The sequence below is a fragment of the Orcinus orca genome, chromosome 8 (genome assembly GCF_937001465.1).
Source record: "Orcinus orca chromosome 8, mOrcOrc1.1, whole genome shotgun sequence".
Lineage (NCBI taxonomy): Eukaryota > Metazoa > Chordata > Mammalia > Artiodactyla > Delphinidae > Orcinus > Orcinus orca.
The window spans coordinates 53396992-53423552 of NC_064566.1; the positions used below are offsets into that span (position 1 = coordinate 53396992).

Consider the following 26561-nt stretch of genomic DNA (forward strand, 5'->3'; position numbering starts at 1 on the left):
TTTCATTACGTAATTTCTCCTCTAAAAACTTGTGATGGCATCTTATTACCCGTCATATCAAATTTAATATCTTTTTTTCACTGGCATATATGATTTCCTATTATACATTCTCTCTCTCTTCCTTCCCCAAAGGAGAGGGGAAGATCAGTCGTCTTCTTACTTTTTTATAAGGACTTTTGTCACCCTCTGCCCATGAATTATTTCAACATTGTTATCTTTTGTTTGCTGCTTCTCCTTTGATCTATTATCTCTCTCTCCTCACTTCCCTCCTAGACCTTTCCTCTGTGTTTTCTGAAACCCCTCTTCAGTGACTATAATATATACAAGTCTTCAACCTCTTTACTATATATGTGTAGTATACAACTGCTAGAGGTGAGTAAAATCTCTGGCTCTCTTCTGAAAGTATCATTTACCCTGGAGCCTTCTGAAGAGGAGACTGTTTCTTCTACATCCCATGTCTCTGGGTCTAGAGAAGGTAATGTCAATTCAAAACCACTTCTCAGTAGCATGTACCTAGTGTTTTGACACTTGAAGTAGATCATTTTCAACACCTCTTTCTCTATATGATAAAATTATTTTCAGTAATAAAACAGATGAAATAGAATGAAACAGATGATAATAGCCAAAAAAGAAAAGCAGAAATTTTTCTTTTATTAAAAAAAATATACATATATATACTTTTTCTTTTGAACAGTTTCTGTGTGCCCATCTTCAGGGAGCAATTTTAAAGGTTTGTATTTTACTGTACCTTGTTCAAGGCTGATTGTAAATATTTTTGTATCTGAATAACCTTATCTAAAACTACACCAGGAAAAAAAAATGATTCGGAACTAAGAAGAATTGCACATTGCTATCATTGTTTATTTTGAACCTACTGTTTAAACACGGGAATATGTGGGAATATGTTACACCAGACAGTCTGGGGACACAAACTGTGTACAAAGGAAGCTTCGAAGATTCCAAACCATTTGAAATTTAATCAAATTGGAAGTGTGTAGTTTAGTCCACTTCGTTGGGCTGACTGTACAGCTGGGAGTTCTTTGAATTAACTTCCATGTTGATATAATATTTATTAGCATATGCATAATGAAAACATCCTGATTTGAAGATTGCATACATATAGAAATCAAACAGTCACTGCAGCAATTGTTTAGAACTTAGACCAACAAACGATTTTTTTTTCTGGGAGGATTATTTTATCACTGGCATTAGGCATTAGATTCGTTGTTTTTAACCCATTTTATTATCATTTTAAAAGTCTCTGCAGATTTATGCACCTCCTTTTAGACTGCCCCCATCTTCCTGCCCTGGCTAGGCCACTGTCATTACCCTAGTGGCTTCATGCTTGTAGTTTCTCTTTTCAGTATTCCTAAATATTCTTATCCCATCATCCTTACCTCTAACCCACTTACCTATGGGAAAAAAATCAAACTGTTGGAAAGATTGGAGCACTGTAAATTCAAGTCCTCTATTTCAGTTGGACTAATACATCCTAGATACCTGATTCTCCTTCCACATGACGGTCTTAAACCTTCTCTCTTTTTTCCCCATCCCCAGTTGTCCCTTTCCTTCCTGATAAATCATCCCATTTCTGACTTTATAGAGAAAGTCACCAGATGGGAAAGCTACCAGATGGGAATACTTCAACCTTCCATCGAAACACATCAAAACCTTTTGTAATCATCTCCATCATCTTCAAAATGCCCTCTCCTTTGTCGACCCTGACCCAGCCCTCTAGTCCTCCAGCTGCTTCCTCTGAAAGTGCATCTGTATAATCAGCAAATTCTCCTGTATCTTCAGGCTTTTCTCAGGGAGTTCAGCCTATCTCTTGCCCTAACTGAACTTGCATTTTCCCTGAGGACCCCATGAGTACCCATTTAGTAGCTATTAATTTTCTTATGTGCTAGTAGGTATTCAGATTCAGGAGATGAGATTGGGGTTTTCTTCCTCTCGTTGGTTTTTCTAGATTCTTACCTCTTTACCCTGTTGGCAAAGGAAACATACGAAAACCTATTCCTTTGAGACATATGCTCTTCAACTTTACCACTCTTTCAGTCTCTCAGTTATAACCCCATTACTCATCATGTGTTTTGGCAACAGAGAAACAAGAAACAGGTGACATAGGAAAGAGAAACAGTCTTTCTCTTTCTATTCAAAATCTTGCTGTTATGGGTGACACTAACACACAAGTGGATGATTCATTCAACACCCTAGCCTTTCATTTCCTTGATCTTTTGGCACCAGTGATCTCTTGCTTCCCATAGTTTTTATCTACTCCCCTGGTTACTCTCTGAGTCACGTCATCATTTCTTTCAGTCCACATCCAGAATCTGATTCAAGCATCCTGCTCTCTGATGACTCCCTCAGCTCCTTCGGCTTGTGTGTTAGCCTCTTGTTCATTGTTCTTCTTGGTGACCTTCAGACCTGGCATTTTTATCTAGTTTACATTATATGTCCCATTATTTTAGTCACACCTTTGTCTTGCCCCCGCCCCCCGTGACTTCTCATTCTTACAGCCCTGTTGTCCATTTTCTCTGTACCTGCTGCACCCAGGCAGATGTGTAGAGAGTCACGCAATAGTATCATTATAAACTCATGATTAATTACCATTTCTGGGCTCTCAGTAGTGCTCAGCAGTTCTTTTACATTTCTTTGTTGAAGTTGTTCTACCATTAGATCAAACTTTCATTCATTTGGGCAAAACAAAACATTGAGTTCTTCATGATCCCTCTCTATCCATCACCCTTCACTTCCAAACCGTAACCAAATCTTTATGATTTATCTCCTAAAAGTCTTCCAAATTAGTCTCCTTTTTTCCATTTCTTACATCACCACGTTAGTCTAAGCAGCCGTGATCTCTCACCTAGATTACTGCAACACGCTGGTCTCACTTTCTCTAAACCATTCTCCACAGCAGTCAGCATATTTTTTTTTTCCAAAATGCATATTGGTCATTGTCAGGAAAGTTCAAGGAGGAAGGGTTAATTAAAGAAGGAATGTATCAGATGAAAATCTAAGCAAGTTAACACCTTTGTTTAAAGTCCTTCCATGGTTTCTTATTTCTATTAGGAAAAAAAATCAGACTATGGTCTGACATGGTCTAGAGGGCCCTGCATAGTCTACCTTCCTATCCAGCTTTAGCTTCCTCTCTCGCCAGAGTTCCTCTCTCGCCAGAACTCCCCTCAGACCAACTATACTGTCCTTCTTTTAATTCCATGAAGCAGCATACTTACCCCTGCAGTGGTTCTTTACATATGCTGCTTCCTTTAGTTGGAACATTCCTTCCCTTAGCTCCTACTTATCTTTTTTTTTTTTTTTTTAAATATTTGTCTGCACTGGGTCTTAGTTGCGGCATGCGGGCTCTTTAGTTGCGGCACGCGGGATCTAGTTCCCCGACCAGGGATTGAACCTGGGCCCCCTGCATTGGGAGCATGGATTCTTAACCACTGGACAACCAGGAAAGTCCCCTACTCATCTTTTTTTTTTTTTTCTTTTTTTTTTTTGCGGTACGTGGGCCTCTCACTGTTGGGGCCTCTCCCGTTGCGGAGCACAGGCTCCGGACGCACAGGCCCAGCGGCCATGGCGGGTCCAGCCGCTCCGCGGGGTGTGGGATCTTCCCGGACTGGGGCACGAACCCGTGTCCCCTGCATCGGCAGGCAGACTCTCAACCACTGTGCCACCAGGGAAGCCCCCTACTCATCTTTGAGGTCTCAGCTAAAATGTCACTTTCTCTCAGAAGTCTTCCCTGGCTCTCTCAGTCTTTTTGTCCACCTCTTTTCTGGAATAGTGTTCCTTTCCTTCAGAGTACTTAATTTATAAATTATGTATTTGTTGGTGCGATTATGTGAGCAGTGTCTGTCTGCTCCACTGGACTTTAAGCTCCATTGTCTGTGTTTGCTCACACTTGTATCCCCACCACCTAGCACCATACCTGGCACACAGTGTGAGTTCAGTGAAGAATTGTTGAGTGAATAAATTGTTTCCATAGTGATCAGTTTCTTTCATCCTTCCTGTTATAATGGGAGACTTGGCCCACCTGCCATCCAAGGCAAATCCTCCTCCTGTGCTCTCACCACCTGTAGGATGGAGACCCTGTTCCCTCTCACCTTCTCAGGGCATCCCACTATGCTTCACCATGTTACTGAGCTCTCTTCTCACTGTGGCAAACTTCACATCATCTCCCTTTCCTCACCTTGTCACTCCTGAACTCACACCAGTCTTCCTTCATCTCCCACTGCTTCATTTAAACGTGTTTACCATATTACCAAAGCTACCTACCAATGAATTCATGTAATTACATCCAATAGACATGTCTTCATGTCTCCGTTGCTTGAACTGTCAGCAGCATTTGACTACTGATGATATCTTCCTTCTTAAATTAACACTTTCTCTGTGCTTTTCTGGTGAGACACTTGGTTTTCCTCAAATCTTTCTGAGCAGTCCTTCCCAGGCCCCTTTTCATTTCCCCATCTCTTGTTGATATTCTTAAGGCTCTGAAACAACCCTCCTCTTTATGATTTTTTTAGGCCATCTCATTCATACCTGGGTTTCAGTTTCCCTTTAAGGTTTTGTAATTCTTGATATTTTTACCCCAAATTTCTCTTAACTTTATGTATAAGGATATTTTTTGTAAAATATATTATCTATATTATATACATGTAAAGTATATACACCTGCTTCTCCTCAGCATTCCCTGTCTCAGTTCATAGACACCACCATCTACCTGGTTACTCAATCAGGAAACCGAAGGGTCATCTTTGACCCCTCTGTCTTCACCACTGTCACAACTGTCTATCACAGAGTCTGGCACTCTACCTACAAATCATAGCTCAAATCTACTCACATATGTTCCTCTCCACTACTGGAACCCTAATCAAAACCATCACCATTCTGGTCTGAACCATTGCAACAGCCTCCTAACCAGGTCTTGTTCCCCTTTATTTACTGCACTGTGGCCAGAGTGGTCTTTAAGAAATATAAACCCCAATTCTGTCACTCTCGTGCTTAAGAAATCTCTAATTATCCTCCCATTGTCCTTAAGGATATAGTCTAGATGTCTTGTGGTTTACAGGACCCTGTGCAGTCTGGTCCCTGCTGACGTCTCCAGCCCAGTCTTCTAGCACTGAGCACTCATACTGTGTTCCTCACCCCACCCCCTAGCTGTCTATTTTAATGTCGCCTGTACTTTTATCAGATTAAGATGACAGCCTCATTTTATCAGTTGCTTAGGCTCAAAACTCTGAAGTTATCCTTGACTCCTCTGCCTCTCACACCTCATATAAGATCTTTCAACAAATCATTTGGCTCTGTCTTCAAAATACGAGAATTCAGTTACTCCTCACCACTTTCACAGCTACCATCCTGGTTTATACCACCCTCTTTTCTTGGCTGGGTCTTTGCAGGAGCCTCTCCATGTTTCCTTTCTTCCTCCCCTGCAGTTTGTTCTCTCAGAGAAGCCAAAGCATCTGTGTCTCTCATCTTTTCAGAACCCTCCAGAGCTTCCCCTCTCGTTCAGAGTAAAACCCAAAGTCCTTACTCTGACCTACTAGGCCTTGCGTGATCTGGACCCATTACCTTGCTGACTTTATCTCCTCTTCCTTTTCCCTCACTCTGCTCCAGCCATTTCTTATCTTGTGTGCCTCTGGCCTGCCTTACAGTTTTACTGCATCCTCATCAACTTGGAATGAATTATAGATAAAGCTTTAGTGTTATTATACAGCTCAGCAGAAAAATGTGAGTTTTTCTTTTTTTAGTCATGACAAAGTAAAACATAGTAGTCTCTTTTACTCTGCCAGGTGGAAGGAAAGAGAGACATGGGCATTTTCAGGAAGTGTGCAAAGGCAGAGAGAAATGAGCTTGGTGTGTTCATGAGACTATGAGAAAACCACTTGAACAGAATAAGGTTGCAGATAACTCTGACAGTTCAGATCACGAAGGCCTTGAAAGCCAGGCAGAGAAGTTGAAATTTAAAACAATAACTGGTTAGGAAGCAGGGCTGCTAAGTGACATGATAAAAAGTCTTACTTAAGAAGGAAAATAATGATACTACCTTCTAGTGAGTAGAGGACAGGAATGCTGCTAAACATCCTACAGTCCACACAACAACAAAGAACTTTCTAGAGTGGCGATGGGAATGGAGAGATGAGAATGTTTCACAGGAAAAATGGCTTGTCGACCTGGTGAATCACTGCATATATAAAATGCAAAAAAGGGTAAAAATTGAATGCCACTCTAAGCCTGAGTGATAAAAGTTGTGGGAGAAGACTAGACAGGAGAAAGTAAGTTGAGTTTGAAGTAAACTTGTGACCTCAGAACATACTGAGGATGTGTTGTCACATTTTCTACAAGCACAATGAGCAGAAGTGATCTTAATATGCATAATAAAAATTTTGAATTAACTCTAGCCATGTCCTCATCCCCAGCTGAGCCATCAAAGAACCAGACGTGGATGTGGGGCTCCGAAGGTGAAAGCAAGAAACTAACCAATTCGGAGTCCTTTTAAAAAATGTCTGGTTTGGGGAGGAGGGGGAAGGGCTTATAATAATTGATCTTTTGAAAATAAGAAAGGTTCAAAATAAATTTCTTTTACAATTTTATTCCAAATTGATTGTGGCATATCCTTCATATATACATACACACATGTGAAGTAATTTGAATATGTATTATATACAATATTTATATATATATAAATTTAATTTTAAAACATTTCCTACTTTCAGACCATACACATGAATCTCTTTTTCTCACATTTCATTTGCTAGCACTTCAGTAGGTCTACTTTGTAGCCTTAGCTGATGCCTATCATCGTGACCCTTTGGCATTATACTCTTGAAATATTTTCTTGGTTCCTGAAGGAAATATGAAGTTATATTCAATATATTTATTTTGGCATATTCAGAATTACAGAATCTTGGAGACGGATGAGATATTATACCCCATCGAGTCCAATGGGCCATCCAGTGTTTTATTCCCCCCATATTAGGCTCTAGGGCTGCTGTAACAAATTACCACAGACTTGGTGACTTAAAGTAGCAGAAATTTATTCTCTCATGGTCTGGAGGCCAGAAGTCCAAAATCAAGGTGTCAGCAGGGCACCGAAAGCTCTATAGGGGAGATTCTTTCCTTGCCGTTTCCAGCTTCTGCTGGCTCCAGGCATTCCTTGGCTTGTGGCTGTGTAACTCGAATCTCTGCTTCCATCTTCAGGTGACCACCTCCTCTGTGTCTCTCCTCTGTGTCCTTATAAGGACACTTAACTGGAGTTAGGTCGCAACTGGATATTCAAGGATATTCTAATCTCTAGATTCTTACCCTTTTCCCAAATAATGTTGCATTCACAGGTTCTGGGTTTCCAGATATGGACATATGTTTCGGGGGGACCACCATTCAGCCTACTAGACCCCTGAATGCATGGGGGTTTTTTGTTTTGTTTTTGTTTTCATAGATGTAGTTTTTCGTTTTGTTTTGTTGAGGGTTTTTTTGTCACAAAAAGAGGGAGAGAGGAAGTGATGGGACAGGGCCCAGTGTTGTCCCCCAGAACAGCTTCTGAGGCAAAGGTTCATCTGGATTCATTTTGAAAAAGCAATTTTGGGGTCCGTGTTTCAGGAAATTCTCCAGGCTGTCAGTCTTAGTGCAAACAGCTTAAAACAAAAACCTCCCTTCTGTTCACCACTCAGGGATCTAACACAAAATGCAAAACAGACCTGTTTGGAAAATGCCTGACCTTAAAACAAGAGTGAGGCCTTTAGAGATGCGTTACATACAGAATCTCCCAGGAATCAAGTCTGCTGCGACTCCACAAAACCAGAAGCACAGAATAACATTTCCAACTGTAGAACTCCTGGCTAACAAAAAAAGAGGAGGATCACAGAAGACAGGCAGGGGGTCCTACCCGGACACCTGCCTCTTCGTTTTGTTCTGAACAGACTCATAAACTGGAGCGTAGAAAAGCGGCCTCGGGGGTGGGAGCAGATGCTCGGTGGTTGCGGCTCAGTCTCTGGGGAACAGAGGGGCGGCTCACTGTTTGCCCGCCTCTCTGCCCGGCCTCCTTTCTGGCTGATCTCTGCTGGTCCCTGGGATCTCTCCTCACCCAGCACCCCCCGTGCCATGGCCCTTCTGTCGCTTCTGCTGCAGGCCACCACGGCCACGGCCCTTGGCCGCCACCTCCCCCTTGACTGTGTCGATGATCTCATTGGGGATGCGCAGGTACTTGATGGTGCTGCTGCGGATGTAGCACTCGGGCATGAGCCAGAAATTGTCTCTGTCCCTGGACTTGCAGATCACCTCACGCAAGTTGATGTTCATCCAGTTGTCACAGCTCACTAGATGCCCATTGTATGCCTCCCCGTTTTTGAGCTCGACCAACAGTGGGTGATTCTGAGCCGTTTTCAGCAGCCACAAGTGAAGCATGGTGCCAGCAGGGACTGGGCTCCCCGCCACTTCCACCACAGCCACCACAGCTCACCGCATGGTTATTATTGGTTGACCGGCCTCTGCTTAGCTTCCTCTACTCAAGATCTTTTGGATTTTGACTAATTCTGTGGTGACATCAACTTTCCTGTAACTTTTTTGCCATCAACTTTGGGTTTTCCTGCTTGATGCCGTGAGAATAAAACCAGCTTTTTTTCTCTCTGAAAGTTCTTCATTTGTTGTCCATGAGACTTCTGCCCTTCAGGCTAAACACCTGTGGTTCCGTCAACCATTTCTCTCAAAACTATGGCTCCCATTCTCCTATTCATCCTGGGTGTTCTTCTCTAAAGGACCCAGTGACAATAGAAAGAATACTGAGTGTATAACTGAAGACCTAATGCTGAGGTGTCATATCTTTTCCACTAAGTAGGTGACCAAGGCAATTTAGTTTCTTTTAAATAACAAAAGCACTGGACCACTCTGCTTCACTGCATGCTTTTTATAGTCAAATGAGATTATTACAAAACCTATAAGAAACATAACCTATAAGAAAGGTTCCAGTTATTTATCTGTATGCTTCTAAAAAGAAATATTAACTCCCAGAACTAAACGTAGATCTGTCAGTATCATCTGACACAGTACTAAGTATTGATAGTTGGCACTAGCACGTTCCCTGGTTATCTGCTCTCTTTCTGTTAATACAGCCTGGGATTACATTGGCTTTTTGGTACTCATGTCATAATTCTTTAATCACACGGAAATTACTAGGTACTAAAGAGCTCCAAACCATCTTCACAGATAATCTATTTATTGCTTTCTAATTCATTGACTTTTACCACGTAGGGTCAGTGAATTTTTCAAACAACTTGGAAATATAATTTAATTTGGAAAAGAATTTAATATTGCTCATTTTAATTGCATTTTCTGTAAAAGTATAATAATAGGAAATGTATACTTATTCCTCTAGTTATTGAATCTAATACTCCCTTAAATTAATTCTGTTTATGGTGCTAAGGACATTTTTCTGGCTGTACTTGAATGACCACATTCTTATCTAAACCTTCTGCAGTCTGCTAATGAGATTCTCTATGTATATTGAATTAAGATGCCTTTGATTTGTATCTTATGTCCTGATGGTAATAGGTTTTACCCTTTTAGATGGATTTCATTTTTCTAGATTGCTTAGTAGATCTATAAATCCATGTACTTTCGCAGAGTAAGATGACTGTAATGGTTGGAAGCTATTATACTGTTCAACTTGACGTGACCCCTTAAGAATTTGAAAGCAACATAAGATGTGAACTCTGTCCTAATATTTGATCTGTCTTAAAGTTTCCCTATTAGAACCTTTGGCTCTAATCACTCTTTAGATTTGTTTTAATGGTACATACACACCTTGGGGCTCTTTCTTTCTATAAAGAAGCCCCAGTGAAGTAATAAAGTCAATGTCATAAGATCCATTCATCAGGATTCAGAGGCTTGGTTTTCAATGTATGCTTATTTCAGTTTACTTTTCCAACATTTGAAACAGTTTCTGCATTTATAACTTGGAAATGGAGATATTTGTGAGTTTGGAGAGCTATGCAGATAGTCTACGTGTAATGGTTTATAGTATAACAACTATACAGCATAGAGCTTTAGGACTCTAGTAAATTACTTCATACTTGCCCCTTTGTTGATATATCCTTTCAGTTAGGTAGTTTCTTTGCAGGCTACCCCATACAAGTTTGAAGGATTCCCAGATACCCTGTAAAAGCCTGGTGTGTTACACTTTACTATCCCGAATTTGCTTTGCTGTCATTTTTAATGCATCTCAATTTAGGGCCAAACTGTATGTCCTAGTTTATTTTTTATAGCTTCAATTAAATACAAAGCTATATCTTCTTGATGGGTGTATGAAGCATTTGGTGTTCCACTGTAGAGAATACAGACAGATCATGACCTTGCTCGCTCCCCAGTGCCTGTAATTTTACAGTACGACAAATTTACCTTTTGGACATTATGTAATCAGAAACTCGAGAATTTAATATAAAGCTTTAAATTCTGTTTCCTTTCTTTCATTTTCCCTAGAAAACAGTATCCTCCAAGCATTATGCAATGTATCTTTTCCTCAGACAATTAAAACACAATTGAAATTAAGAATATCCAGTAATTGTCACCTACCATTTATTTCTGTAAGGTTATGTTATTCTTAAGAAAAGTCAGATATTGCAAAACTAAGGAAAGTAAAGTTTCTTCTTGACCCTGTCTAAGTTGTGATTGATCTGTTTGTAGAGAAATCTATTGCAGAGGCCAAAATGCATGCTTGGTCTTGAGAATCAGGGGAAAATATGACTAGAACATAGATATACTCTAACCTTTTCTTCTTCATTTGCAGGAGTAGGAAAAGGGAAATAGTGAAGGAAACTTACTCCCTAAAATAACTCATCACTTTTATAAAGATCTACAGATCTCATGCCTTTGTTGCTTCAGTGAATCAGGTTAAAATGGAAAGTCTTATGAGAACTCTATGGCATGAGTACATTGCCTTGGAGAAGTAACATCCAAATAGCGACCCCTGCGAATGTGAATGAATTTTTGATGAATCTTTGCTCATTGGTGCTGTGGATTTGACTAGCCACCTCAGAAGCAACAGAAACCTTAGATATCGCTTTCATGTCTGATATTTTTCTTAATCTTCTGTCCCTTTTAGTAGAAGTTGAGATGTCAGGTCCAAAGTATAAGAGGAAAAAAAATTCTAGGATCTTAATCTCAGGGTGGTAGGTTTATGATATATAAATATGAGACATAGTGGCCTCAACTCCTTGAGAATAGTGGGTCACTTTCTTATATATTTGTCACTTATTGTATGACCTATTCAATTTTTTCTTCGAAACAAAGCAGCCATCATTCTGATTTGACTAATGTTATGAAGATATTAAGATAATAGGTTACAATGACTATATAAGTGACTTAGTCCAAGTCTTCAGATGTTTATGCTGTATGCAGGCAACTTCTGCCTTTGTCAGCAACTTGGAGGTTGTTTTACTCAAGTTTTTTAAAACTTCTGACCCTACTTTACCTTTTTTAGGTTTCCATTATACCCAAAAGGAGGGGAGAAGTTGCAGTTTGATTACGGTGTCTATCTTCTGAACAAAAACATAGCACAGGTAAGTAACTCCTCTTTACTCCCCTCCTACTTGCCACATGCAGCCTGCTTCCTTGGATCGCTAACCCTCTTTATGAGTAAGTACTACAGTTGACTCCTATTTAACTAGCTACAGTGATAATGCAAAGTTCTTTTTTGGCCACAGTCCTTTTCTGTGCCATTATAAATACCACAAAGAAGCAATGTGTACAAATTGCAATCCTCCGGCTAAACTCAGAAGCCATTTACTGAATTGTTACCTGCTAGTAGACTGTACTTGAATGTGTGGGCTTTATAACCTCTTGCCTCTACAGCTTGACTGGTAATAGCTTTCTTCTCACACAGCTTTCTTCTCTTAGACCACTTCTGGGGGCTCATTTTAATTGGGAGTTTACGGAGTAAAGGTTTACTGACTTTGGCAAGTCCCTAATAGTCTCCTCATCTATTATCTAGGGCCCCAAAGAAAAGACCAAGCACATGGTCCTTCCAACCCAGCTTGGATTTTTGTGGCTCTCCTAACATCACACCAGTTCGTATCTCACTTAATGCCTTTCCACATGCCATAGAAAGGCTATCAGATGCTTGGGTTTGCATTTTCCTGAAAGAAATATATAGCATTTCCTTAGCTCACTTGGCTCTACTTCAAGAGGTAGACATGCCGTAAATTTTCTAGTTGTAAAGGAAGATCAGCTTCAGCGCCTTGTTTTTATTTGGACATCCTTCCAATTGGAATATCACATGGATGAGATCCCACTGTTTGGCTGTTCTTTAGTGACATTATCAGCTGTATCCTCAGACCTTTCCTTTTTATAGAAGCAGTAAGGTTTGTGATGCTTTTGTTTTTATGAGCCTGCGTTGCCTTTTATCTGTATGATTCTGAAGACTCACTGAACAATTCCCATATTCATTTCTGATGGATCTAGAATAATTCCTCCATGTGGTGTCATCTTTGCCTTTCTTCCCCTCATCTAATCTCAGTTTAATGTTTTTTAAAAAATTGGTTTTTATTAAGACTCTTATACTTTTCTGATACTGGATCAAATTTCTAGTTTGCAGTCCTCGATTAATCATTTGCTTATAACCTCACACTCATACTGCTTTTATTGTTACTGCCATCCAGCTTATGTTCATTGCAGGCAAGCAGCCTTGCTCACAGCCTCTGGCCCATGACTCATCTTTCCATGTGCCATTCTTCCCACAACTGATGATTTCCATCCCTCCATTTTTGGCAGAAGAGTATCTCAGTCTGGGAAACAGGACCTTAATTTCAAGGATACCTAGCTCACATTACTGATCACAGATGTCATACCATAGAGAAGGTAGTACTTAGACAGAAAGGGTCAAGAAGGGGCCAGACTAAGGATACATTAAGGGAGAAGAGGTCTAAGTAAATTAGAGAGTACCTCCAGTGAAGTCAGCCAAGGTGGAAAAGAGTACCTGGAAACTGGGGTCCAGAGTGTGGGAGTCAGGATGTCAGGAAGGTTGGCCTCATTTAGTAGAACTAAGTTCTGATCAGAGTTCAGAGATTCTTCTCTCTTTGCCCTATTTCCTGTTTCTTGCTTTAAGCACATAAGGCCTAAGATCAGAAAGAAGTCTGTTGGAAGTTTCCAGGTGAAATCTACTCCTAATTAAGGCTAGGGCTGAAATCCCTGGATTTCCTCATAAATCCCAGCTTCAAACACACACATGCACATGCACACACACTTAATTCTTTCTTCTCAGGGCCCAATAGGAATGGCAAAGTATGGTATAAAGGGGTGCTAAGAATAGCCCAGCTTGCTTTGAGAACAAGACCAACAGGGAGGCTGACTATGTGCAGTGGAAAATTTGGGACAGCCAGCCCTTCACATCAGACTCAGCTCTAGCCCTGTTTGGTCCTCATTTTAGAGCACTTCCCAGGTAGCTTCTGATTTTATTCTTAACTGAACCAAGGCCACGAGTATGCGGAACTAGTTTTATTCATCTGTTTAAAAAATGGATTACTTCTAGTAATTTTGTATCCTCTGCAACTTTATACTCTTTGAAATTGAGAGATTGCATTTGTGTGTGTGTTTAATGGGTTAACCACGCAAACTCTATAGGGAGCAAGTATCTTGCTCTCTGTAGTGTTTTTTCATCACTGTGATGGCAGTGATGGAGATGACAATGAAGGAGATGACAATAAACTTCTTATAAATGGACTTTCTTAGGTTTCAGGTTCATTCAGAAAGCCTCTTCTGAGCATTTAGAAAGAAACTTTTAGCAAATTTGTGACCTTCAACTTTTTTCACTTTAACTCCATTTTGTCTTTAGCCTTACTACCATCACTTTCTTACATTTCAACTTACAACAAATCAAAGAACCATTAATTATTATGGCTCCTAACCAGGTATTATATTAATAAGATATTTCCAACTTGTGAAGGTTTATTTTTATATACATACATACCAATACATGTTGTCAAAGGGGAGTTTGTCTTCTCAGTCAGTCCCATTTAGACTCTAGAGATGTGAACAAATCATACTATTAAAATGGTCCCACCTCAGTAATTTATAAGCCACATTAGTGGAGGTGGATGAAAGCACTGGCATGTGTTAAAGTGCCAGAGAAAAAGGAGTGAAGTCATTTAATACTGCGTCCATAACTTGGTTAAGGATTTGAATAGTCAATAGGACCTTTCATCACAGCCAGAAATAGTAGTAAAATCACTTTTCTGGTAGAGGAAATGACAGAATTTAGTAGTATTTGTTACTTCAGTATTTGGGATCAGTCCAGCTCAAGTTTTGAAAGCACAAGCTTAGAAAGACAGGCCTTCAAGTAGAATTCCTCAAGTGTTGTTTGAAGAGCTGAGAGGGTTGGTAAGGTCTGCTTGCCCTCTTCTTGTCACTATTGTCTAAAGGGGTGTGTGTGCTGGGTTGGGTACTGAAAGGGAATAAAGCAAAATGCCTTGTTCTTAGCACCACTTACTAATATTTTTCAAGTGTCAGCCCCTTTGGCTGGAAATAGTCTTCCCTGTTGGGCAGCCTGCAACACTAGGAATGGGCCTGGTAAATTTCAGGTACAGTGTAATTAATGTTGATTTAAGAAACCAGCTCCTGCCGTAATTGTCAGTAAGTTTATAAGGACATTATATTAGTATTTGTGTATAGCACAGTAGTTTGCTTTTAGTTCCTAGAGCATAAAAAGTAGTAAATCAAAAATTATAATACTTGTACCTTATGTTTGTGGAAAGCTTTATAGTTTATGATATACATACATATATATCCATGTGACCCTCATCATCACCCTGCAAAGTGAAAAGGGCAGCATTTGATCCAGCATTTCCACTTTGGGGTATTTGTCCAAAGGAAACGAAAACACTAACTTGAAAAGATACCTGTACCCCCCATGTTTATTGCAGCATTATTTAAAATAGCCAAGACATGGAAATAACCTAAGTGTCCATCAATGGATGAATAGATAAAGAAAATGTGGTGTGTGTACGTGTGTGTACACACACACACACACACACACACACACACACACACACGTACACAGTAGAATATTATTCAGCCATGAAAAGAAGGAAATCCTGGCATTTGCAACAACATGTGGATGGACCTTGAGGGCATTATGCTAAGTGAATTAAATACCATATGATCTCACTCATGTGGAATCTAAGTTAAAAAAAAAAAAACCCAAACTCATAGATAAAAAGAACATATTGGTGGTTATCACAGGTCGGGGTAGAGGGTGGTAGAAATGGATGAAGGTTGTCAAAAGCTACCAATTTACAGTTACAAAATAAGTCCTGGAGATATAATGTACAGCATGTTGACTACAGTTAATATCGTATTGTATATTCAGAAGTTGCTGAGAGTGTATATCTTAACAGTTTTCACCACGAGAAAAAAAAAGTTTGTAACTATGTGTGGTGATGGATGTTGACTTATCGTGGTGATTATTTCACAATATATACATACATCGAATCATTATGTTGTATACCTGAAACTAATATAATGTTATATGTTGCAGTATATTATGGGAGATGAACTAATGGATTGAATGTGGGAGATGGAGGAAAAGGAGTAATCAAGAATGACTCCTAGGTTTTGTGTATGAGCAACTGGATGTATGAAAATGCTGTTTATTGAGATGGAGAAGGGTCCAAGAGACAGGGGTTGGGAGAACCAGAAGTTCTGCTTTGGAAATGTTAAGCTTGAGTTGCCTTTTAGAAATCTAAAGCAGAGTCATCAAGTAAGCAACAGAATATGGTTCTGGAACTCAGGGTGGGAGGTCAGTTACTAGAGGTACAAATTTGGTAGTCATCAATATAAAGATGATGTTTAAATCCATGGAACCAGGTGCGATCAACCAGGAAGAGAGTGCAGAGCTAGCCAGAGCAGAGAGAGACAGATGCAGACAGAAACATGCCGTGGGATTTAGCCCTGGGAAATCACGTTTAGATGTTGGATAGAGGAGGATGATCCAGCAAAGACTGTGAGGAATGGCCAGTTGGGTAGAGAGAAAACCAGGAGAAAGTAATAATTTGGAAACTAAGAGAAGTAAATTTCTGGAAGGAAAGAGTAATCAACTAAATATGTGAACTCTGTCAGATGAAGTATCCAGTGGACTTGGGAACATGGAAGTCATTAACGAGCAGTTTCAGTAGAGGAGCAGGTGTGTTGAAGAGTGAATAGGAAGTGAGGAAGTGCCATTGATTATAGACAGCCCTCCTGAGGTGTTTTTTGTGCAGTGAGATAGACATGTGGGTTCATAACTGGAAAAGACTGTAGGTTTAAGGGAGGTCTTTTGGGTTTTTTTTGTTTTGTTTTTTATTTGTTTTGTGGGGATGTGGAACCTTTTTGGTGTGTTTTATTTTTTAAGATGGGAAATATCAGGGCAGGTTTATATGCTGATGAGAGTGATCAAATGAAGAGAGCAATTGCTAATACAAGGTAAAGAAGGGATACTTGAAGGAGTAAAGTCTTAGGGAGAGGGAAAGGAAATTGGTTTCAGAACATGAGTTTGTTGACCTAAGATAGAAAAAGGGGCACTTTCAGCAAACTCATAGTTTCGAAACAAAACAAAAAGACAAAAACCAGTTTAACTTAAGAATGTCCTTGGGGCTTCCCTGGTGGCGCAGTGGTTAAGAATCCACCTGCCAATGCAGGAGACACGGGTTCGATCCCTGGTCCGGGAAGATCCCACGTGCCGCGGAGCAACTAAGCCTGTGTGCCACAACTACTGAGCCTGCCCTCTAGATCCCGTGAGCCACAACTACTGAGCCCGCACACCGCAACTACTGAGCCCACACACCGCAAGTACTGAACTACACCACAATGAAGAGTAGCCCCTGCTCACCACAACTAGAGAAAGACCATGTGCAGCAGCGAAGACCCAATGCAACAACAACAACAAAAAAAAGAATGTCCTTGATTAAGCAGTAAAAGTTATTAATTATATTAAATGTTGACCCTTGACTACATATTTTTTTAATATTCTGTGTGATGGAAAGGGAAATAGGCATAAAGCACTTGTGCAATTGAGTTGCTAACTAAACCAGCTGATATTTTTCATGGAGCACCATCTTGAAAGATTGACTAACACAGCCAACTATACAGGCAGGTATTTGGCAGACATGTTCTGCAAAAATGAATGAAGTGAGCCTCTTAAAGGAAATCAACTGATGATGAGATTCAAGATTTTGAATGACAGTATCATTAGTATGTCGGAAAACTTGCATTTGCCACCATGACCTTGACAGCTTCCCGTTTCTTAAAGGTGTTTTTGATGAAGTTGGTAGTGATATTTAACAAAAGAGATTAAAATATTTTATAATGAATGTGTCAGCATTTAAAATGTATATAACTCAGTGAGCCAGTATTTTCAAAATGACCAGTGTATGTTGCTATGAAGTCATGTACAGCTAAAGATCTCTTCAAAGTGCAAAAACCCAATGGATTTTTTTTTACATATATAAATTTATTTTATTTTACTTATTTTTATTTTTGGCTGCGTTGGGTCTTCATTGCTGCGCACAGGCTCTCTCTAGTTGCGGCGAGTCAGGGCTACTCTTTGTTGCGGTGCGCAGGCTTCTCATTGTGGTGGCTTCTCGTTGGGAGCACGGGCTCTAGGTGCGCGGGCTTCAGTAGTTGTGGCACACGGGCTCAGTAGTTGTGGCTTACAGGCTCTAGAGTGCAGGCTCAGTAGTTGTGGTGCATGGGTTTAGTTGCTCCGCAGCATGTGGGATCTTCCCGGACCAGGGCTCGAACCTGTTTCTCCTACATTGGCAGGCAGATTCTTAACCACAGCGCCACAAGGGAAGCCCACCCCAATGGATTTTAATGTAACAGCTGTAAAAAATATATTGAAATGGCTTCAGATTCTACATTGCTACTAACCTTTAAGAAGCTACTACTTGTTAAGTTTGGAGGTAGTATCAGAGAAGAATATCTACAATTATCTGAAAAAGGCTATTAAAATACTCCTTTCTTTCCCAATTACATTTTCTCATGAAACAACATGTGGTAACAAAATGAATGCAGAAGAATATATGAGAATCCAGCTGTCTTCTATTAAGGCAGTCATTGCAAAAGAGACTTGCAAAAATGTAAAACAGTGTCGCTCATCTCGCTAAATTTCTTTTTTTGAAAATATGCTTGTTTTTCATTAAAAATGTTATTTATATTAACAAGTAATAGATTTCTATTATTATTTTAAAGTGAATTAGTAAATACTTAAAAGCTTTTTCAGTTTCATATTTGTATATGCCTACATAAACAAAAGCTTTTTGGGGTCCTCAATTTTAAGAGAGTAAAGGGATCTTGAGACCAAAAAGTTTGAGAACCACCGTCCTAGAGAATGTAGTCACCCAGCTTTCCTATAAAACATCTCAACTGCTCATAGACTGATAAACCAAGACACATGTGTCAGTTCCCCAAATGTGGAAACATTATATAAGAGACCTACAAATTTGAATTCTGGTAGTACTGTGCAATACAAATCATCAGGCCAGCAGCTATCAGTGGATTCTTCCCTATTGCTTTTGAGTTTCCTTGAGCCAGGCTTCTCTACTTTCTTGAAAGTTCAGGGACTTAAGAGTAATACTTTGAGGGTGTAGTTTACAAATATTAATGATGATTTAAATTTGTATTGAACTTAATGGCTTTTGGTTTACTTACACTTCTGTATCTCATTTCATACCTTGTGAAGTACGTTGACCAGGTCTATCTTTAGTTAAGAGATTGAGTTGCTGCTATGCTAACTTATCGAGGGTGATGAAGCTATTAAATGACAAACAGAATTCAAGATCAAATCTTCTGAGGTCAGATCCAGCTATATCCCACTTTGTTTCTTCTTCTTTTTTCTTTTTTAATGTGGGCCTTATTACAATCCTATGAGGTGGATAAGGCACAGACATCTGCCTTTTTACATATGAGACCCCTGAGATCAGGAATTAAGTAGAACTAGGATTAGATCCTGGAGATTTCATGACCTCTCTTCTTTTTACTCTTTTACCTCTCTTTTTTCTCAGTTTACTTTAAGACTTCATAGAAAGTAACAGTAGCTTCTCCTTCCAAAAACAGTTGGAAACTTCTGTTCTGCCAGGGACATGGTCTTTCTGTAAAACTTGACTACTCATGGGGCCCACAGTGCACAGCTATTTAGAAGGGATCAATGCCAGTTTACACCCAGCAGCTTAAATTCATGTCTATTTCTCTAACATACAGTTCAATATATATGACACATGAAGAGAAAATGCATTTTTATTTTCTTAATTCTTCTTGGAATCAAGAATACAAATTCCGAGGGTATTTTAATAGTCAAAATGCCATCATTCCCTCCTGCTGCCTACAAAATTGCCAATAATAGAGTAGAAACTATTTTTTAAAAGTCCTGTATCTTAACAACAAACAATTTACTGAGATATAATTCACAAACCATACAATTCACCCACTTAAAATGTATAATTCAATGTTTTTTAAAATATATTCAACTAGTGGTGCAACTATCACCCCAGTCTGCTTTAAAATATTTTCATTGCCCATAAAGAAACCCTGTACTCATTAGCAGTCACTCCCTGTTCCCCTAAGACTTCCGACCCTAGGCAGCCACCATTCCACTTCTGTTGCTATTCTGGACATTTCATGGAATAGAATAAAATATGTGGTCTTTGTGACTGGCTTCTTTCCCTTAGCATAGGTTTATGGTTCATCCATATTGTAGTATGCATCAGTCATTGCTTTTTATTAACAAATCATTTTGGTAATTCAAAGATGTATATGGATATACCACATTCCATTCATCCATTCATCAGTTGATAGACATTGGATTGTTTACACTTCGGGGTCATTATGAATAATGCTGCTATGAGCATTAATGTATAGATACAAGTTTTCTGTGGGGCCATGTTTTCATTACTCTTGGGTATATATTGGTAGATATTGGGTTGGCCAAAGAGTTCGATCGGGTTTTTCCATAAGATGTTACGGAAAAACCCGAATGAACTCTTTGGCCAACCCAGTACTTGTGAGTGGAGTTGCTGAGCCATATGGTAAGTATGTTTAACATTTTGAGGAACTGCCAGACTGTGTGTTAAAAGCAGTTACGGGGGAGGGGTCTGGACCTGCCGGAGAGGCAAGAGACTTTTACGTCCCTCTTTGTTTCCTGGTGCACGAGGAGAGGGGATTAAGAACGCTGCTTGACAGAGCTCCAGGGACGGGCGCGAGCCGCGGCTAAGAGTGCGGAGCCCAGAGACGGACGTGAGACGCTGGGGCCGCGGCTGCTGCCGCCAGGAGGCCTGTGTGCGAACACAGGTCACTAGCCACACGCCCTTCCGGGGAGCCTGTGCAGCCCGCCACTGCCAGGGTCCCGGGATCCAGGGACAGCTCCCCCGGGAGAGCGCACGGCGCGCCTCAGGCTGCAGCGTCACGCCGGCCTCTGCCGCTGCAGGCCCACCCCGCACTCCGTGACCCTCCCTACCCGCCGGCCTGAGTGAGCCAGAGCCTCCGAATCAGCGGCTCCTGTAACCCCGTCCTGTCTGAGCAAAGAACAGACGCCCTCCGGCGACCTACACGCACAGGCGGGGCCAAATCCAAAGCTGAGCCCCTGGGAACTGTGAGAACAAAGAAGAGAAAGGGAAATCTCTCCCAGCAGCCTCCGAAGCAGCGGATTAAAGCTCCACAATCAACTTGATATACCCTGCATCTGTGGAATACCTGAATAGACAACGAATCATCCCAAATTAAGGAGCCCTGTGGATAAAAGGCTCTTGGTGCTGCAGCCAGGAGTCAGTGCTGTGCCTCTGAGGTGGGAGAGCCAACTTCAGGACACTGGTCCACAAGAGGCCTCCCAGCTGCACATAATATCAAACAGCAAAAATCTCTGAGAGATCTCCATCTCAACGCCAGCACCCAGCTTCACTCAACGACCAGCAAGCTACAGTGCTGGATATCCTATGCCAAACAACTAGCAAGACAGGAACACAGCCCCACCCATTAGCAGAGAGGCTGCCCAAAATCATAATAAGTCTACAGACACCCCAAAACACACCACCAGACGTGGACCTGCCCACCAGAAAGACAAGATCCAGCCTCATCCACCAGAACACAGGCACTAGTACCCTCCACCAGGAAGCCTACACAACCCACTGAACCAACCTTAGCCACTGGGGACAGACACAAAAAACAACAGGAACTACGAACCTTCAGCCTGCAAAAAAGGAGACCCCAAACACAGTAAGATAAGCAAAATGAAAAGACAGAAAAACACACAGCAGATGAAGGAGCAAGATAAAAACCCACCAGACCTAACAAATGAAGAGGAAATAGGCAGTCTACCGGAAAAAGAATTCAGAATAATGATAGTAAGGTTGATCCGAAATCTTGGAGATAGAATGGACAATAGAATGGACAAATTGCAAGAATCAGTTAACAAGGACCTAGAAGAACTAAAGATGAAACAAGCAATGATGAACAGCACAATAAATGAAATTAAAAGTACTCTAGATGGGATCAATAGCAGAATAACTGAGGCAGAAGAACGGATAAGTGACCTGGAAGATAAAATAGTGGAAATAACTACTGCAGAGCAGAATAAAGAAAAAAGAATGAAAAGAACTGAGGACAGTCTCAGAGACCTCTGGGACAACATTAAACGCACCAACATTCGAATTATAGGGGTTCCAGAAGAAGAAGAGAAAAAGAAAGGGACTGAGAAAATATTTGAAGAGATTATAGTTGAAAACTTCCCTAATATGGGAAAGGAAATAGTTAATCAAGTCCAGGAAGCACAGAGAGTCCCATACAGGATAAATCCAAGGAGAAATACGCCAAGACACATATTAATCAAACTGTCAAAAATCAAATACAAAGAAAACATATTAAAAGCAGCAAGGGAAAAACAACAAATAACACACAAGGGAATCCCCATAAGGTTAACAGCTGATCTTTCAGCAGAAACTCTGCAAGCCAGAAGGGAGTGGCAGGACATATTGAAAGTGTTGAAGGAGAAAAACCTGCAACCAAGATTACTCTACCCAGCAAGGATCTCATTCAGATTTGATGGAGAAATTAAAACCTTTACAGACAAGCAAAAGCTGAGAGAGTTCAGCACCACCAAACCAGCTCTACAACAAATGCTAAAGGAACTTCTCTAGGCAAGAAACACAAGAGAAGGAAAAGACCTACAATAACGAACCCAAAACAATTAAGAAAATGGGAATAGGAACACACATATCGATAATTACCTTAAATGTAAATGGACTAAATGCTCCCACCAAAAGACACAGATTGGCTGAATGGATACAAAAACAAGACCCATATATTTGCTGTCTACAAGAGACCCACTTCAGACCTAGAGACACATACAGACTGAAAGTAAGGGGATGGAAAAAGGTATTTCATGCAAATGGAAACCAAAAGAAAGCTGGAGTAGCAATTCTCATATCAGACAAAATAGACTTTAAAACAAAGACTATTAGAAGAGACAAAGAAGGACACTACATAATGATCAAGGGATCGATCCAAGAGGAAGATATAACAATTGTAAATATTTATGCACCCAACATAGGTGCACCTCAATACATAAGGCAAATACTGACAACCATAAAAGGGGAAATCGACAGTAACACATTCATAGTAGGGGACTTTAACACCCCACTTCCACCAATGGACAGATCATCCAAAATGAAAATAAATAGGGAAACACAAGCTTTAAATGATACATTAAACGAGATGGAGCTAATTGATATTTATAGGACATTCCATCCAAAAACAACAGAATACACATTTTTCTCAAGTGCTCATGGAACATTCTCCAGGATAGATCATATCTTGGGTCACAAATCAAGCCTTGGTAAAGTTAAGAAAATTGAAATTGTATCAAGTATCTTTTCTGACCACAACGCCATGAGACTAGATATCAATTACAGGAAAAGATCTGTAAAAAATACAAACACATGGAGGCTAAACAATACACTACTTAATAATGAAGTGATCACTGAAGAAATCAAAGAGGAAATCAAAAAATACCTAGAAACAAATGACAATGGAGACACAACGACCCAAAACCTATGGGATGCAGCAAAAGCAGTTCTAAGGGGGAAGTTTATAGCAATACAAGCCCACCTTAAGAAGCAGGAAACATCTCGAATAAACAACCTAACCTTGCACCTCAAGCAATTAGAGAAAGAAGAACAAAAAAACCCCAAAGCTAGCAGAAGGAAAGAAATCATAAAAATCAGATCAGAAATAAATGAAAAAGAAATGAAGGAAACAATAGCAAAGATCAATAAAACTAAAAGCTGGTTCTTTGAGAAGATAAACAAAATAGATACACCACTAGCCAGACTCATCAAGAAAAAAAGGGAGAAGACTCAAATCAATAGAATTAGAAATGAAAAAGGAGAGGTAACAACTGACACTGCAGAAATAAAAGAGATCATAAGAGATTACTACAAGCAACTCTATGCCAATAAAATGGACAATCTGGAAGAAATGGACAAATTCTTAGAAATGCACAACCTGCCAAGACTGAATCAGGAAGAAATAGAAAATATGAACAGACCAATCACAAGCACTGAAATTGAAACTGTGATTAAAAATCTTCCAACAAACAAAAGCCCAGGACCAGATGGCTTCACAGGCGAATTCTATCAAACATTTAGAGAAGAGCTAACACCTGTCCTTCTCAAACTCTTCCAAAATATAGCAGAGGGAGGAACACTCCCAAACTCCTTCTGCGAGGCCCCCATCACCTTGATACCAAAACCAGACAAGGATGTCACAAAGAAAGAAAACTACAGGCCAATATCACTGATGAACATAGATGCAAAAATCCTCAACAAAATACTAGCAAACAGAATCCAACAGCACATTAAAAGGATCATACACCATGATCAAGTGGGGTTTATGCCAGGAATGCAAGGATTCTTCAATATACGCAAATCTATCAATGTGATAAACCATATTAACAAATTGAAGGAGAAAAACCATATGATCATCTCAATAGATGCAGAGAAAGCTTTTGACAAAATTCAACACCTATTTATGATAAAAACCCTGCAGAAAGTAGGCATAGAGGGAACTTTCCTCAACATAATAAAGGCCATATATGACAAGCCCACAGCAAACATCATCCTCAATGGTGAAAAACTGAAAGCATTTCCACTAAGATCAGGAACAAGACAAGGGTGCCCACTCTCACCACTCTTATTCAACATAGTTTTGGAAGTTTTAGCCACAGCAATCAGAGAAGAGAAGGAAATAAAAGGAATCCAAATCGGAAAAGAAGAAGTAAAGCTGTCACTGTTTGCAGATGACATGATCCTATACATAGAGAATCCTAAAGATGCTACCAGAAAACTACTAGAGCTAATCAATGAATTTGGTAAAGTGGCAGGATACAAAATTAATGCACAGAAATCTCTGGCATTCCTATATACTAATGATGAAAAATCTGAAAGTGAAATTAAGAAAACACTCCCATTTACCATTGCAACAAAAAGAATAAAATATCTAGGAATAAACCTACCTAAGGAGACAAAAGATCTGTATGCAGAAAATTATAAGACACTGATGAAAGAAATTAAAGATGATACAAATAGATGGAGAGATATACCATGTTCTTGGATTGGAAGAATCAACATTGTGAAAATGACTCTACTACCCAAAGCAATCTATAGATTCAATGCAATCCCTATCAAACTACCACTGGCATTTTTCACAGAACTAGAACAAAAAATTTTGCAATTTGTATGGAAACACAAAAGACCCCGAATAGCCAAAGCAATCTTGAGAACGAAAGAAGGAACTGGAGGAATCAGGCTCCCAGACTTCAGACTATACTACAAAGCTACAGTTATCAAGACGGTATGGTACTGGCACAAAAACAGAAAGATAGATCAATGGAACAGGATAGAAAGCCCAGAGATAAACCCACGCACATATGGTCACCTTATCTTTGACAAAGGAGGCAGAAATGTACAGTGGAGAAAGGACAGCCTATTCAATAAGTGGTGCTGGGAAAACTGGACAGCTACATGTAAAAGTATGAAATTAGATCACTCCCTAACACCATACACAAAAATAAGCTCAAAATGGATTAAAGACCTAAATGTAAGGCCAGAAACTATCAAACTCTTAGAGGAAAACATAGGCAGAACACTCTACGACATAAATCACAGCAAGGTCCTTTTTGACCCACCTCCTAGAGAAATGGAAATAAAAAAAAGAGTAAACAAATGGGACCTAATGAAACTTAAAAGCTTTTGCGCAGCAAAGGAAACCATAAACAAGACCAAAAGACAACCCTCAGAATGGGAGAAAATATTTGCAAATGAAGCAACCGACAAAGGATTAATCTCCAAAATTTATAAGCAGCTCATGCAGCTTAATAACAAAAAAACAAACAACCCAATCCAAAAATGGGCAGAAGACCTAAATAGACATTTCTCCAAAGAAGATATACAGAGTGCCAACAAACACATGAAAGAATGCTCAACATCACTAATCATGAGAGAAATGCAAATCAAAACTACAATGAGATATCATCTCACACCAGTCAGAATGGCCATCATCAAAAAATCTAGAAACAATAAATGCTGGAGAGGGTGTGGAGAAAAGGGAACCCTCTTACACTGTTGGTGGGAGTGTAAATTGATACAGCCACTGTGGAGAACAGTATGGAGGTTCCTTAAAAAGCTACAAATAGAACTGCCGTATGACCCAGCAATCCCACTACTGGGCATATACCCTGAGAAAACCATAATCCAAAAAGAGTCATGTACCAAAATGTTCATTGCAGCTCTATTTACAATAGCCCAGAGATGGAAACAACCTAAGTGTCCATCATCGGATGAATGGATAAAGAAGATGTGGCACATATATACAATGGAATATTACTCAGCCATAAAAAGAGACGAAATTGAGCTATTTGTAATGAGGTGGATAGGCCTAGAGTCTGTCATACAGAGTGAAGTAAGTCAGAAAGAGAGAGACAAATACCGTATGCTAACACATATATATGGAATTTAAAAAAAAAAATGTCATGAAAAACCTAGGGGTGAAACAGGAATAAAGACACAGACTTACTAGAGAATGGACTTGAGGCTATGGGGAGGGGGAAGGGTAAACGGTGACAAAGCGATAAAGAGGTATGGACATATATACACTACCAAACGTAAGGTAGATAGCTAGTGGGAAGCAGCCGCATAGCACAGGGAGATCAGCTCGGGGCTTTGTGACCGCCTGGAGGGGTGGGATAGGGAGGGTGGGAGGGAGGGAGACGCAAGCAGGAAGAGATATGGGAATATATGTATATATATAACTGATTCATTTTGTTGTGAAGCTGAAACTAACATACCATTGTAAAGCAATTATACTCCAATAAAGATGTTAAAAAAAAAAAAAAGTGATCCAAGGAATAACTAATAATAAAAAAAAAAAAAAGCAGTTACACCATTTTGCATTCCCACCATCGATGTATTAAAGTTCCAATTTCTGTCCTTTCTATTATAGCCTCCTACTAGTAAAGTGGTATCTCATTGTGGCTTTTTGTTTGTTTTTAA

General features: G+C 39.9%; 1 protein-coding gene and 1 pseudogene across 9 annotated transcripts in view; one reads left to right on the forward strand and one right to left on the reverse strand.

Annotated features, from left to right (window-relative positions):
* UVRAG (UV radiation resistance associated) overlaps nt 1–26561 on the forward strand; it is a 373872-nt gene that overhangs the window by 269452 nt on the left and 77859 nt on the right. For all 9 annotated transcript variants that reach the window (XM_049714244.1, XM_049714243.1, XM_049714245.1 and 6 more), the window contains one exon: nt 11477–11555. In XM_049714244.1, the coding sequence (XP_049570201.1) occupies nt 11477–11555 (79 nt within the window). The remainder of the gene's footprint in view (nt 1–11476; nt 11556–26561) is intronic.
* On the reverse strand, nt 8014–8426 carry LOC101284024 (U6 snRNA-associated Sm-like protein LSm4; annotated as a pseudogene).